Source organism: Scophthalmus maximus, chromosome 20 (assembly GCF_022379125.1).
Source record: "Scophthalmus maximus strain ysfricsl-2021 chromosome 20, ASM2237912v1, whole genome shotgun sequence".
Classification (NCBI taxonomy): Eukaryota; Metazoa; Chordata; class Actinopteri; order Pleuronectiformes; family Scophthalmidae; genus Scophthalmus; species Scophthalmus maximus.
The window spans coordinates 16,603,965-16,620,038 of record NC_061534.1 but is presented as its reverse complement, the minus strand read 5'-3'; the positions used below and the strand labels follow the sequence as shown (position 1 = coordinate 16,620,038).

The window sequence follows — 16,074 nt, the reverse complement described above, 5'->3', positions numbered from 1 at the left end:
CACACCGCCTCAGACTGTTTTGTCTGTCTTGCAGGATCCGTGTTCAGAGTGACTAACAAACTGCGGAGCCATGGGCTGCGGGCTGCGCAAGATGAAACCGGCGTCGGAAGGGGACAGTCCGGGGAAGATTTACTCCACCCTGAAAAGACCCCAGGTGGAGACCAAGGTGGGCGTGGCCTACACCTACCGCTACCTGGACTTTCTGATCGGCAAAGACGGTAAGAAGTACTGATCTGCGCCAAAGCGGCGCCAAAGGCTCTGTGACTTTGATTGGTTGTTAAGTGTGTGCTTGCAAGTACATATACGATGTCTGCAAGACATAATTTGTTTCTGTCTACAAGGCTCCAAGCTAGAAAAGTCTGCCTAGCAATATTTGCTATTGATCAATAATCCCCACAGCCGCCTTTTGCAGATATATTATAGCCATTTGGCGCTGTTGGGTAGTAAAAAAAAATCTGAATTATTGCCCCTTCCACATGCACAGTCTAACTTATATGAATACCTCATGGCATTTGCTATTTTGCTGCATCATACCTCTGCATGATAAGGCAGTAATGTGCCTCACAAGTTTTTCAAGGGCCTGAGCGTCACCACTGCATCTTTATGCTGTGTAGTATTTCACAGAATAACGTTACCTCCAGTGTGATTAATCTGTCTAGCAGCCCTGTGAAAATGCCATTATGCTGTACCTGCATATCCCCAGTAAAAAACCCCAAAACATTAAGGCTTCAGATGCAGAAGAAATAAATCACTCATGTAAACCGAATAATAGCACCCAGTATGATTTTCATCAGCACTTTCTTGTAATGATGGACTGTTAATTAGCACTTGTTCCCTTGTATAGCAGCAGTCATTGCAATTTCGTTTCTGACAATTAGTCAGTAATACTTTCACATTGTGCTAATGATGTGGAATATTTCATCCCACTCCGAAGCCAAATATCCTGCTGGTGGCCATCAATTATGTATGGTACCCAGTCTGCTAGCGGAGGATGCACACAAAGTGAAGGTCGGTCGTGCTGAGTGGAGGGACACTTTTGTTCCACGTCACAGCTCTGATCCGCGCAGAACTATTGTTTCAGCTCGGTTCAGTTTGTTTCGCAGGGGAGATGACGCGACGCATCTCCGTGCTCTGAACCAGCCCGGTGAGCGGTAAACAAGTTCAGTATGGAGATGTTACTGACAGTCGAGCACAATCTGCGGCCTCCCTGTGCTCTGCATGAAAATATGGAAATGAATCAGTTCCCCTTTGCAAAGATAGCATCCTTCCACTGATGCACACTCGCACACACACACACAAACAGAAAAAGACGGCCGAAGCCCCTCCCCTCCTTCCTCTCCTCAGTCTGAGGTGTTTATGAGATGGAAGGTAGGCGTTTGCTTCCTGAGATGCCGAGACCTCAGCTAACGGCTCAGGGGCTTCTTTCTGTGTGTGTGTGTGTGTGTGTGTGTGTGTGTGTGAGTGTGTGTGTATATTTGTGTGTGTGTGTGATTGTTGTACTTTTGAGTTTGAAAAATGTAAAGATCTTGATTTTCTAACAATGACAGATCATTTGAACTTTAAAATACTCACCCTTAAAATAGTTTGAGTAAACTTTCTTGAGATTTCATTTTGATATTAGATAATATCTGGTTAAATTAGGTCCGACGAGTATTAGGTTAGGTCAAGTTAAATCAGGTTAGACTAGGTTTAGTTTAGGTCAAATTAAATCTGGTCGGACTGGGATTATTCTAGGTCAAATTAAATCAGGTTAAATTAGGTCAGATTAAGTTAGGTCAAGTTAAATAAGGTTAAATTAGGTATAGGATAAGGTTAGGTCAAGTTAAATCAGGTTGGACTAGGATTTGTTTAGGTCAAGTTAAATCAGGTTGGACTAGGATTTGTTTAGGTCAAGTTAAATCAGGTAAATTAGGTCAAGTTCAATGAGTTTAAATTAGGTTAGACTAGGATTAGGTTAAATCAAGTTAAATCAGGAATGTGTCAATTTAATCTAGATTTAATTCATCACAAAGATTAGATTTTTCAATCTAATTCTAGAGATTGTGAAAACAATGGGACCAAGCGAGGTCACTAGTAGATACTGAATCTACAGAGATCTTTCACCTGAATCTGCAGCTCAACTCAGCTTTGTTGAGCTTCACGGTGAGTTTCAGCTCGCCATAAAACTTCTGGTTCACTCATGCCACTCTCGTAGTGTAGTTTTCAGACGCAGCGGGTGATGAAGCACTAAAATCACGGCGTTCACCAGCTGCTCAATGCCAAACATGGTGAACATGAACACAGTGGAGCGTTTAGAAGCTGAAGAATCAAATATGTTTTCTAGGGAGTTGGTAGAGACCAAAAACATCAGGTGGACAAAAGACACAACCCCGAATGAAAGACAATGTTAGTCCAGATAAGAAAGTGTGAACCAGCATATTCACCTTATCAATTTAAAAGGTGATGATAGTGTATGTCAGTGCTCAGCACCTCTTTCCACCGCCCTGAGATGCCAAAAGAAAGACTAGGCATGTTAAAGAAATGTGATTTATACATATGAGAGATATAAGAGAAAGAAATCAGACTGAAGTTATAGTCTTTGAAAAAGAGTAATCCAACCGGTTAAGGTGTTCAAAGGGCGGCTGCAAAAACTTAAGGAATTGAGATTACACTGATTATAGTCAAGTTATTTGACTGCCTGTAAACACACCGAGCGCCGTCCTTCGACCAGGAGCAAGACGGTGTCAAACATATGGATTAACAAAGTAGGGTGTCACATCATCTGACAACATTTAGCTGTTTAGAAAACCCCCGATATCAGCATTGGGGCTCAGGTGAAAGTCGGGTCAAGATTACAGGTGCAGAGGCGGGAATTAATGAAGGCTAAATATATAATGGAGGTCATTGAGGTGAAGGTGAGCAAATGGGAAAATGATGTGCTCCCCGGATATGCAGTGTGTGTGTTTGTCTATGTGTTGGTGTGTGTGTGTGTGTGTGTGCTCCAGGCCAGGGAGGAGCTATATATAGCTATCACTCTGTTATTTCTGCTCTTCGACAGTTATAGTTGTAATGGTGGCGGTGGGTGGAAGGGGGGGGGGGGGGTTGGTTTGGGTGCGGAGGAGAGGGGGATGGTACGGGAAGCCGGGAGATGTAGTGTGCGGCATGTTCAGCCTGACAGTTGATTAGTCTCCATTAGTTTGTCAGGCTGACTGGACTGGATGGATGAAGGGGCCAGGAGAACGTGGGTGTCGGCGGGCCAGGCGGGCTCTTCCATCCTCCCTCGTACGGGACCTGACATGAAGGCGGGGCAGGGGGGGAAGTTGGTGCGTAGATAGGGGGTTGGACGGGTTCCTCCTTTTTGTTGAGCTGCGTGTGTGTGTGTGTGTGTGTGTGTGTGTGTGTGTGTGTGTGTGTGTGTGTGTGTGTGTCTTTGGCCCGTGGCGTCATTATTATCTTCAAGTACGTTGTGAGAAATGCTGGGGGTTGGTACTTACTGTAATCAGTTTTCTCTTGCTCGGTCTCTCTGTCATGGTCAGTACGCCTCTGTCTATGTTTCTCTGTTGTTCATCTTCAAGCGTGTGTGTGTGTGTCTGTGTGTGTGCGCGCGCGCGCGTGTGTGTGTGCCTGTTCTCCCCAGTGGCTGAATCATTTCACTGCGTCAGCAGATTTTCGGGTTAAAGGGGTTAAGTTTCTTACTCATAGCTGTAATTACCTTGTGCCAGGTACAGTGTGAGCGTTTAGGTAAAGATCCACGTTTCTGGCCATTTTCAACAGGAAGCCTGTCAAATGTTTAATCGAGGTTGCATGGTTGCGAGTGTGGAATCAGTGCACAGTTTGAACCTGACAATCTTGTCATATTTTGTTAACTTCTAATTCAAGAACCATTATCATTGTATTTTGTAGCAGTGTTTCTCTTGATTGCAGAAACCTGTCCGGCACCAGAATGTTGGGGAGTTTTTGCCTCCCCTTTATCTCTCTTCTTGGGAACGACATTGTGCCCTCGGTGTTGTTGATTTGTCTTCGCTCGGACTACTGCACTCCTGTGAATAATGTTTGTAAAAATTTTTGCTACAATGTAAGATCATAGCTCTTCGCAAATGCCACCCCAATGGCCTCGCAGGCACCGACTGTACAGAAATATCACCTTGTACTGCAGAGGGAGTGGTGAAAGGAAGAGTAAGTCGTAGGAAAACTGTAGGTAATAAACCTCCTCCGCACTAAATATCCGGATTAGCCCACCGATGAGGTTGAGCTCAGCTTCTTGGTCAGTCTGCGACTATAGTCGTTCTCCTCTGAAAGAGCTGCACAGAAACAAAACGGAGAGTCTGTTTGATATTGAGATCATGACCCCACAGGGAACGGAGAAAAAGCGCCTCGTCACGTTGGATGGCGTGGAGAACTGTGAACACAAAGCGCAGCAGACTCGTGGGACGTGTGGCACAAATCTTATTTCCCAAAATGCGATTTTTGAAATGTAAAAAAATGTGAGGAGGAATGAAAAAGGTTCAAACATGCTCAGTGCGCCGCGTCTTCTCTGCAGGCATGTTGGGAATGCTGGAAATATACAGTTGTCGCCCTTGAAATCAAAGCCGGTGAGTAGACTTGTGAGGTCTACACACACTCACACACACACACACACACACACACACACACACACACACACACACACACACACAGACCCAGACATACACCGCTTGATATCATCTTGGGAGCTAGACACATCATTTATATGCAAAACCCCCAGAGCCCCAAGTCCCCTTGTTAATATGAGCTGTAGAAATGGCAGCAGGTGAGTGACACGCAGGAGCATCCCCCCCCCCCCCGCCCCTTTCTTTTCACTCAGATATAAGTCTTAGCTGCAGGAGAGGTCAGCAGGAACGCCACGCGCCCGGAGTGGCTTTCTGAGGGGAGATTAGTCCTTGAATGGCGGGGGAGCCCGGGTTTATCCCCTGGCTCCACGGCGCGAGAGGTGGAAATGAATCGCGGTTATTGAAGGGGAGAATGACATTGAAGACTGAATTCACGGTCATCTGGTTTTTACATTACATTTCCATTATATCCCCGATGCCCAGGGTGTGGCTGCCGCGGCTCCAATCAAAACACGATTGTGAATTAGATGCGGGCCACGGTGAGTTTGAACGAGTGAAGCGCGCTTCGGAGAAATCCAAAACGGCGCCAGTGGTGATCACGTATCGGAAAATACTGAATTAACATTCCCGGACCTCCTTTCGGAAATGGGCCCGTCACTGCTCCCGGAGTGCTCCTGATGACGGTATTCAGTGTGATTACTGCTCAATTTGTGGAATCTTCGAGACGCGTGCATGAAATATGCATCAGCTGCCGTCCAGCGCTGACGGCACAGTTTTGTGCCGCTGCTCCTTGCTCCTGCCCCCATCCGCAGTCAGTGGCACACTAAGTGGGTGCCACTTGCATTGTTGTCGAGCCGCTCGGGCAGCGAAATGCCAAGGCGTCGTTTTGCGGAGACGAAGATGTCGGGGCAGCAGTTTGGTCGCGTGACAGGGGCAGAGCTCAGCGGGTTCCATTCGTTGAGCTTCAAACGGCTGCGTCTGCTGACAAAAGTTTTTCAGCAACAGGAAACGCAGAGTTCTCCTCGGTTCCTTCCTCCTTCTCCCTCCCCCTCCTCCGGCCCTTGCTCAGCGGCATGTTTAAGATTAGCTCTCCTCGTAATGTTTCGTATTCTGTGCCGAGTATTTCCTGTGTCTGAAGGCTTTGTTATTGCAGCTAACTGAACTCAGTTTCCAGCTTGTGTGTGTGTGTGTGTGTGTGTGTGTGTGTGTGTGTGTGTGTGTGTGTATGGTGTTGCAGCAAATGCAATTCCCCCTCGCTCGGATGAATATTCGCCTCATGATTTGATTCAGGTTGTTCAGGCCGGCACAATGAGAGTGTTACACGTTTCTCAGCCGGCCTCCAGCCCTTATTTGTGTGAGATGAGAGGTTAGGAGAATGAGATGGAAGGTCGAAAGATCAGGGAGCCGACGGAAAGACTAGAAATGAAAGCAGGTTCGCGACCACATTTTTGGAGTTTGGTAAATCTTTTCATCTGAAAAACCCTGAATCTGAGATTCCAGTATTGACTGCGTTTCACAAACGGCCGCGCTATCATCCATCCCAGTGCTTTGGCAAAAAGAACGTGTCCCGAGGCTCTCTGGGTTTTATTTTTGAGGTACGCATTCTGCATGTGGGTGGAGAACCTGCGTGCGTCATTAGATGAGTAAGTGGGTATGAGTGTCTCGAAGAGACAGGAAATGAAGGGAGACTGTGTGTGGTTGTGTAAGAACACATGGAGTTGGGTGACGTCTAGTTTAGTTTCAAACCCCCTGCGTCTTTGTCGGTTCATCTTGTGTTTAGTCGTGTTCGAACACTGCTGTGTTTTTATCCCGCCTGTCTGCCCGCTGCCTCCTGGAAACGGGGGCCACCGCCGTTTTCCAGCCCGCCTGACAGACAATATACGCCTGAGCGGCCCCCTCAAAGCTTTATTGGCTCTTATTGCCCTCTCACTCAGATCCAATATGCCAGTATTGATTGTGTTGAAATGCAATCAGGGTCCCCACAGCAGAGGCGCAAACAATCTAAATTTAACAAAACACCTCCGTCTGCCTCCACCCAGGCCCCGATAGCGCCTCCCAAAGAGGAACAAATGTATTTATGTGTTTGTGGGGAGAACCCGAGGAATCTTTCACGCCGCCACAGCTATTGTTCGCCACTCGCCTATGAAGTCTGTGAGGCCACACAAGCAGAATGTGCAGGAAGTGACCTCAGCCTTGACCTCGCTTTCCTGCCGAGTATGGCGGGTTACTGCACTTAAAAAAAAAAAAAAAAAAAATGCAGGTTCAACATCAGGCCTCATTTGTCAGTTAGCAGAAAAAAACAAGTATTTCAAATGAGATTCATGCAAACTCGGATATTGGCGACGTGAAAGTTAAACAGGCTTCATTTCAGCTTTAGGGAAATGCACACTTGACGTTTCTTCGGGGGGTTGTGAAATGATATCATGAGCTCAAGAGGTCAGATAATTTCCTCAGCTCGTATGTGATCGCTCAGCCGAACTGAAAACCGAGTCATGAGCATTTGCACAATGACATTACAAAGTGCACTCTCAGCATGTCCATGCGTTTGCTTGATGGGAAGAAGATGATGTGAATACTGTGAATAACTATGATCTCTGATTTGTCATCTTTATACAGAAAGCGGCATAGCCACTGTTCAAAGTTATAAACTGCTCCTCCGGTAAAGCCGTGTGTCCTTCAAATCACATTACACACTGGTTTCAATCAAGTGTTTGATATTTGTTGAAAAATGCCGCGGATTGCTGCTTACCTCAAATTGACCCCCGCCAAAAAGAAGAAAATCTTTTTGATCTCAAAAAGAAAACAGCTTTGTAAGCAATGATGAATCAGGATACTAATAGTTTGCTTTTTTTAGACTTCCACCAATCATTTTGTCAAAATAGGTGTAAAAAAAACCAAAAGTTTTGCTCATATGAGGCCCGCAGAAGCTTGAAGAATATGAGTTGTGACGACGCGATGTCGTGGTCGTCTCTACATCTCTAAAACAGAGATGAAAATAGAGATAAATAAATGTTAAATACAGTGGGTGAAATAAATCTAGCGTTGATCTGAAACAGCAGAATTCCCATCCTCTTTCGAAATGATCTTGTTCTTCTTTTAACCTTATCTTCATATGTTCCTATGAGTCTTGGCTCTCATGCATAGATCAGACACCAAAGAACGAGTGATTTAAAGAAATCCAAAATGTCCTTTCGCAGACAGTTGTGGTTGTCTTCCTCCTTGTGCCAAAACAATTCCCACTGCCATTAACCAGCTCCCACTGAGACCTTGCGAAACCATCTGAAGATGTTTGAGTTCTCCTCAGCGGCCGAGTTAGTTGGAAGCCGGGATTTTTTTTTATCAAAAAGCATATTTGAAGTTTCCGCTCATTAGAATGACCTGGCAGAAGCGGCGCGGCTCGTTCTGCTGCACCGCCCCCTTGCTGGATCGTCCTTCCTCAGAAATCGGCTCTCCAGCGAGGCCCACGGCATCAATAAGTGAAAAATGCAGCTGTTGCGATGGATAAAATTGGGTGAGAAGTTCATGGAAAATGTTTGTTGAGTGGAAAGCTGAACTATCTCGGCCGATGAGAGCAGCATCGTCAGACAGCACTGCCAGTCTTTCTTCAGCTATAGCCGTGTATAACAGTGGCCTCGCTGACCTTTAATTTCTTTCCCCGCAAGCACGGACCAACAATTTACCCGGAGCCATCGCCGGAAACGGAGACACTTCATACCTGCTTGTGTTTCTAACCCATCGTGCAAAAGCGAAGGGTGGCATTCAAAAATAGGATGCTGATTGGGGTCAATTTGCTTGCACATTACACTTTGATTGCACTAACGCCAACGCGAGATGCAGAGGGTGATTTGTCGACGTGATGAATCTGCCGTCATGGAAGAAACAATCAAGACCTCACTGTCTCCGACTGCTACACGGATATATAATTGTCTTTTCCTCTGTGACGGATGGCGATAGCCCCCTGATTAGGATGACTTTAGACTGCGCGATGATAAGTGTAAACACTGTGCAGAAGCTGTCACCTGCTGTGGAATTAGAGAGCACCGGTCGCCTATATGCACTTATACCAGAGCTATGATTTTCACCACAAAATGACAAAATGAAAAAAAGCTTTCAGATATGTATCCACACGACCCTGTAAGATGTTTCTTGTTTCACGAAAATCTCCATAACTAGCAATTTGCACTAAACACAACCAATAATAAAAACAATAAAAAATCAAATCAAAAATAATAAATAAGTTATTTTTAAGAATGGTTTACAAACCAATTTGCAGGTGCTGCTATTTTTTTCGGTGGGGGGGGGGGCTTTGTTTTCACATGTACAAAATGACTTGAACTTTGTGGACCACGAAAATTCGAGGCAGCCATTTGTGTGCCTCTCTTTTGTCGGTCTGTTGTTACAGTCATAGACAAAAGGCAGAGGCAGGTGTCTCAGAGGCACCGTAGGTGGTTAATTATGAAATATATATCGCACACGTCCTCGCACCTTGTCATAATTACACATCCGTCTCATATTTTACTCGGCTGTCTGGCTCTTTGGGTCTGCCATTGTTTCCCGGGACTCGGATGACAGCGGTGGGATGTGTTTTTCTTAGGAGGAGGGAACACCTGTTGCTCAGCGGGGCCCCCATCTGGAGGAAGATTAAGGTGCGGGTGTGGCGGGGGCGTTTATAATTTAACTTAATTACTCCTGAAGAGGCCGGGTGATGGATTAGCCCCGTGTTGTTATTAGCATACGCTCGGTCTCTGGTTTCCCATGGCCCTCCAGTGCAGCCCAGTGAAACTCTCAATTGTGGAAAACCATCCATCCATATTCCTCCAGCACAAAATCTGAATTAGGATTAGGTGGTGTATTGTGTTGTCAGTTTGCAAGGCTGAAATGAACTTCTTTTAGCCTTAGTGGTTTAGCTCCAGGGAAATGAGGAACATTGGTTAATTAAGAGGAATTGGAGCCTTGACGTCAACCATCACCATTTTTTCCTTTTGACAAGTCTATGATAGCAAAGAAATGTATTCATATATATAAATATAGGCTATGAGCACAACAGGAAATAAATAGTAACGGAGGCATCGGTGGAATAACGGAGACAACCTCAAACCCTCTGAAAGCTGGCAGAAGTGGAATAAAAGAAGATAATCCCAAGTTTATTCTTGGGATTGTTGAGACTCCAGGCAGAACAGGCCCAGATCCCAAATTTAAACTGCCTCGCTCTGCAACAAACAGGTCACCAGAGTCCCATGCACAGTTTCACAGTCAAGAGCAATTTGCAAAGCCTGGAACCACTTCACACTTTGTTGTTATTTTTAGGCAGCCGCCTCATCTTGTAAGTGTGGAACAGACTGGCTAATGGTTGGTGGAGTCTTAATGAAAAGAGAAACATATTTACTGTGATACTGGAGATGATACATGGAGCTTTTGAGCCGATCTGTTCGATGACTAGTAAACACTCTCCCCCCAAGCCCCGAACCTCTGCACTTTAGGCTTTCACATTATTGCTGCTTTATATTTTTTTGCTCACTGCAAACATAGTATGTACAGTGTGCAACTATGATGTTTTCCCATCAAAATGTCTGGCAATTTGATGGAAATAAAATAGAAAATGGCATTCTGACCAGCGCCATGTTGTTTTTTTAAAACCAGAAGTAAGAGTCATTTTCTCATAGAATTCTATAGAAGCTGACATACTTTTGCAACCAGTGATTCTAGTGAGCATAGGCTTCAGGCACTTGTACGTTTGATTAATCTCCGGACCCGGTGACTACATCCATGGCTCAAACACAACAGTATTTTCCATTTTTTTAACTCGCGTGGCCATTTTAACCATGCTCAACAATGAAGCAGAGAGGAGTTGAGGTATTCCTACTGCTGTTGTAGAAAAAGTCTTGCTGCCGTGTCGGAGGATAGAAGAACAAGTTGCAGTATGTTTCCTTGGATATAGATCACAACACATCCTGCGGTAAATGGTGATGTCCCAGAGCTACCTTTGACACTCCCGATCACACGCATGCTCGCCTGCGCTCCACGCTGTCACAGAGCGTCTCCCAGGCAGGTATTTTGAACAAGCTCTCCGCCAGCAGGGTATCTGAAGCGACATGTCAGGTTCCTCTCCGGTCAGGACTCTGGCGGTAATCGAGGGGGAAAGCTCTGCTCTCACTGCAGACATTTCGATGGCTGAACTGCAGGCATGTCAAGAGGTTTCAGGCTGGGTGTAAAAGTGTTCTTAAGTGTGTGTGTGTGTGTGTGTGTGTGTGTACTTGTGCTCCCTCTGAGGCCAAATTTCAGCACCATGTTGTTGTTTTATTGCAACCGGACATAGAATTGGGGTAGGTTGACTGCAACCTGAACCCATTTGACGGAACTAGCTGTCAATCAAATAGTATCCATGCCTTAACATCATGCTGTATTGAAGAAGACTGACTTTACATATCAAGTGAAAAGTAGAGTCATTTTCTCATAGACTTCCATAGAAAGACTTCGCTTTGCAACAAGTGAGTCGCCCTTTGCTAGCCTTGGACCCAGACGAAATCTGGGAGCTCATTTCATTTGTTGCCAGACTATGGTGTGGATCCGCTCCAATGGGAAGTGATTTCCTCCGGCAGAAAACTTGCCGGTCTAACCACAAAGGATTATCTGAAAATGCTCGGGGGTTTATACCATGACGCGGAGAGAAGTGACTTTTGTGAACAACCAAGGCTGCTGCTGATGAATGAGCATTTGATGAAAGTACTCGATATGTTCAAATTACCCCACAAAAACGACAACACTTGTCCACAGACATTGTGGATTCATTGATCACAGTCATCTCCTCTCTGCACGCTCTAGTCTGTTGACATTGTCGTGTTGCTCAGCAGACGTTACATGATTCTCCATTGCTCTCACTGGTTGTAGGTCTATCCAATTGCGTCCGGAGGCATTTTTGGTCTGCGGCCGTTGGTAGCGCCTCTTGGATATCAAAAACCAACTCAGAGGGCCCAGACTAGCACGCATTTGAGTATTAGTCTGGCTACGCCAGGCTAGCCCTCTGCTGGTCATTCCAGAGAATACAGGCTACAGGCACTGAGGCATTGACTTCATTTTCTGGACCCGGTGACCATGTCCATTTTATATACAGTCGAAGCTTTTTGCATTGTGGGTTGTCTACTGAATTAGAGAACCTAGATAGAACTGCCATATAACTTAAGTAAACATCTTTTGCAGTTGTTTGCCATGGCGGCATTCGTCAGTGTGTAGAGCAAATTATGCACCATAATCAGCTGCACAAGGCATCTAATGGCAGACCCACGGTGCCACCAAAATATCCCAAGCCTGTCAGAACGCCTAATCATCGCAGAACACTGTGTTTTAAAATTCAAATTTGCACTCCTTTGCAATGCTAATGGCACAAAAAAACAAAAAAACAATCACGCTGGCACGTCTCGGCAGAAAGCGCTTCAATTGTGATATTTGACAGGCGGCTAATGTCATGGCGTACTGTACGGGGGGAGAGTGGGGGGGGGGGGGCAGCAACTTGTAGCTTGCGAGAGGAAGTGAGAGTGGTGTGCGGCGCCTGAGCTCGGCACATTTGAAAACGCAGCAGTGGAGCCGGCGTGGGCTTTGATCAACAACCTGCTCATTTACCACAGCTTGTCTCTCAAGCGCGCGTCTCCAGGCAACTGGGGGCCGTCAGTGGAGGAAGTGGCGTCGAGCGGACGAAGCGCACTCTGGGGGCATCCTGTCAGCCTGAGGACTGGTGATAGAGGCATATACAGTTCTTTAATTCCTCAGAGAAAGGGAGAGGGAGGCTGACACAGAGGGAAAAAGATTCAGACCCTCTCTCTTTCTTGTTTATATATAAAACTTTTTTTACTGGCTGAACAACTTACAGGTAGTTTCCCCCCCCCATCAAGACATCTGGCGCCTTTTCATTCAGCCATGCGGCCTTCAAAATACAGCGTTCTGGTCGTTTGGCGAGGGGACCAGTAGATGACTCTGACCTGTTTTTCTCCCCGTCTCCAGTAAAAGCTTCCACCACGAGCGCTGGACACAGATTGAGAGGCGCATATGTATTTGCAAGTTTTCCCCCAGCAGCCTCGATTGCTCTGTCTAGACAAAGAAAAGGCAATTGCATTAGCATTTAGCCGGCCATCAAGGCTATTTGTTTTTATCTTTATCTCCCCACAAAAGCTTTGCTGTGTGGTCTCCCTCAGTAGCTGTCCTTCATACTCACTCAGTTACGGACTTTAAGGCCTACTGGAGCTTCCCAGCACAACCGCAGTCCAGTGCCAGTCGGCAGCTCCATGGAAGCAGTCGGCCATTAAGGACCTTGCTCAAGGGCATCTTAACGGGAGTTGCTGAAGGAGCGAAAAAGCATGTCTCATATGTTTACCGTGCTGGATTTTCCTCGCTCCTCTGGTCCGGATTTTGCTTTTAGAATTTTTACCTCGGGGCAGATGGTCCATCAGTTTTCTAGTTACCATTTTCCTCCTCAATTGTTCCTCTTGATACCTGTCCTCGAAATCCTCCCGGCAGAAGAGCAGTAAAGATTTGTAAGCAGTAAAACTTTTAAGTCTTATGGTAGAAATAAGTGGCCCTAATGTATTTTCACTTCAAATATGAATAATTTTGAATTATTTTCCTTCTGGCAATGATTCCCTCTGAGTCATATGAAAAGCAATACTACTTGGAAAACCTAATTCGGCTTTGTTGGTTTTCTGTTTAACATTCACGGTTCAACTGGTTTTAATAAAGGCGTTTCACTGCAGTTGGGTTCGACCCCTGGCGGCGGTCCGGTCCTACGTAGACGGCATAGCAAGTGTCATCATGTTCGCTCGCAGCATCTGCGACGTGAACAGGAGCAGACTGTTCTGCGCTACACACAGATGTGATCCCATCAGTCTTAGTGTTTCTGTGAGAATGTGAGGCGAGAGAGCGCAGGAGGTGTGAAGGCACAGGGAGTCAGTGCGTGTGTGTGTGTGTGTGTGTGTGGACACAAGAAATTGTCCTCTGTAATATAATATAAATTCATTCCAATGGCTGCACTCAAATGCAGAGTATTTGGTTTGTGGGTATGGTGCATCTCATTTTCAGGGAAAACAGTCTGGGGCTATGTGACAGAATTGTCAAAAAGACTTTTAGTTACCTCAAACGATTTCCGTGATCATTCGTTGTAAACACAGATGTAGTCTATCTTAATGGAGGAGTTATTAACCTCTGTGTGTGTTCATTTTGACGACTTTATGATAATGAGATTGATTGTATAATAGTGTTTTGCTTGAAAAAGAAACATGAACCGCGATCAGAACACGTGTTTTGAGCTGATTCTTTTTTCCACAGTCTGACAACAGAAACAGAAACACATGTACACGTACATGAGAACAAAAGCTATACTGTGATTTGGCTGCAGTCAAACACAGCTTAAGTGATCACAGAGAGCATGATGGGATAGAACAGAGCTATATTCAGCCAAGACTCATCCAAGTCTGCCCAGCTCTTTTACCATATGTTGGACGTGACGCAAAGGTTTGTTATTTGCCAAGTGGAAGGGGAGGCAGAGGAACAGATTCCGCCGTTCTGCCACAGTGACTGTGTTTCAGTGTGGACGGAGATGTTCATGAAAACAACGGTGAAAAAAAGATACTGTTTTTACACCTAAGAGGCGTTCAGACTCAGCGGGCTTAGTGCGGATGTCGTCTGAGGGACCAGACAAGCAACTGAATAAAAACATGTTTGTGTAAATCAGGGAGAGAGAGAGTGAGCAGGCGAGCGAGCACAACAGCAGTCATTAGGTGGATGTAAAAAAAAAATAATGCAAGTGTATGAAAGTGTGCCACTGAGCGAATGAGTGATTAAGCATTTAAGTCAAAGGGGAATGAAGCGAAGTGTGTGTGTGTGTGTGTGTGTGTGTGTGTGTGTGTGTGTGTGTGTGTGTGTGTGTGAGAGACAGAGAGAGAGGAAGGCACCAGCAGGCCCAGTGACTTTCCCAGTGACTCATTTGGTGGGTAATTAAGGCACAAAGCTCTGGCCCCGGGGCTCCACCCAGAGCTGCACTCTGAGTCCCGACTGCTAATGACGCGATCCTGGACCTCAGAGAGAGAGGGAGAGAGAGGTGGAGAGATGGATGGATGGGTGGATGGAGGGAGGGAGCGGGAGAGACACGGATCGGCTCACACAGTCGGTGTCCTGACCGCTTCTCACACAGAGAGCAGAGAAGCCGGAGGGGTCGATACGGTTCGCACCCTGCAGGGATGTGATGTACAGTAAACCCAAGTGGTGCCAAGTGCAACAAGGGGATTTTTAAACGTAAATTAAAAAGCCACCAAATCTGGCTTTTAGGCGTTAGTGTTCTACAATTTTATGTTTTTTTTAAATTATTTTTATATACTTTTTATTATTATTTATTTCAACCTATTTTGTTTCACTAAAAATTGATTAGTTGATCATTATTCTTTATTTTATCATTCATAACTTTATTGACCTTTTACTATCTTATCGTAATTTATCTTGTGTAGTATTTTATCAATTCTTGTTTTTATCTATATTTTATTATCTCAACCACCTTTCTTTTATTGTCTCTTTAAATATTGACTGTTGTGGTATGCATTAGACTATTAATTGGAGTTTTTAATTCACTTTTAACATCCTATGTTTTGTCAATCACCTGTAAAGCACTTTGTGAACAAATGAAATGCAATTCAACGTGCCATATTAACAAAGTTTGATCAGGCACATTGTTGGCACATTGCTATTTGAGGCATCAGAGAACGATTGCACTTCTCACCAACAGAAAACTTGCCGGAAGTCAATGGCGCAATATTTCAATGTTGTTTTATGAACGCATTATCAAGATAGAAATACCCGTTTACATAGGCGGGTGCACAACACGCATCCATTCTGCTTGTCACGCACACAGATGTTCTGCTTAAGTGCTATCACGTTGTGCACCAGCAGATCTGTTTCCTCTGCAGAGAAGCCTTTTTTATAACTACCCTATTCAAACCCGCTATTCTAATATCAAGCCACCGAGTTGCAAGTGCACCTGGTTCATTGCATATTACACCCAAATCATGGCCATGAATAATTAAGAGACAAGTGAATCCTTTTAAAACCATGTGCCTGGCATTTTCGTACCCGTGCTACAGTAGCACACCTGGAATTTTTGTCGCACCAGCCACTGTTGGTCACCATCTTGCTCCTTACTGCATTTTGCATGAAGAAGCAGGGTTCTTGTTTGTACAGCCTCACAAAAAAATTTTTAGGGGAAATTGGGGACATTTTTTTGAAAAAGGTACAGTAACTTTTGGTTTTTGCTTGCACTGGTCAACTGTTGACCAACTGGTGGTCTTTTGCTTACTCAGTTTTTTTCAGTTCACTATCATACCACTGATACTTTGGCCCGGCTTGCCCTGATGTCTTGACGCTAAGGAGAGGATACACAAATACGGAACAAATACTCACATGTAAAGGCAGATAAAGAGGTTAAGAGCAGAAGAGACCCTTCAAATATTTTTGCCCACACCTCAACACAGTG

At 45.2% G+C, this 16,074-nt stretch overlaps 1 protein-coding gene across 3 annotated transcripts in view; it reads left to right on the top strand.

Moving 5' to 3' along the window:
* LOC118284777 (raftlin-like) overlaps nucleotides 1-16,074 on the top strand; it is a 98,460-nt gene that overhangs the window by 14,031 nt on the left and 68,355 nt on the right. For all 3 annotated transcript variants that reach the window (XM_035607813.2, XM_035607810.2, XM_047329414.1), the window contains exon 2: nucleotides 35-218. In XM_035607813.2, coding sequence (XP_035463706.1) covers nucleotides 71-218 — 148 coding nt within the window. In that variant the 5' untranslated portion in view covers nucleotides 35-70. The remainder of the gene's footprint in view (nucleotides 1-34; nucleotides 219-16,074) is intronic.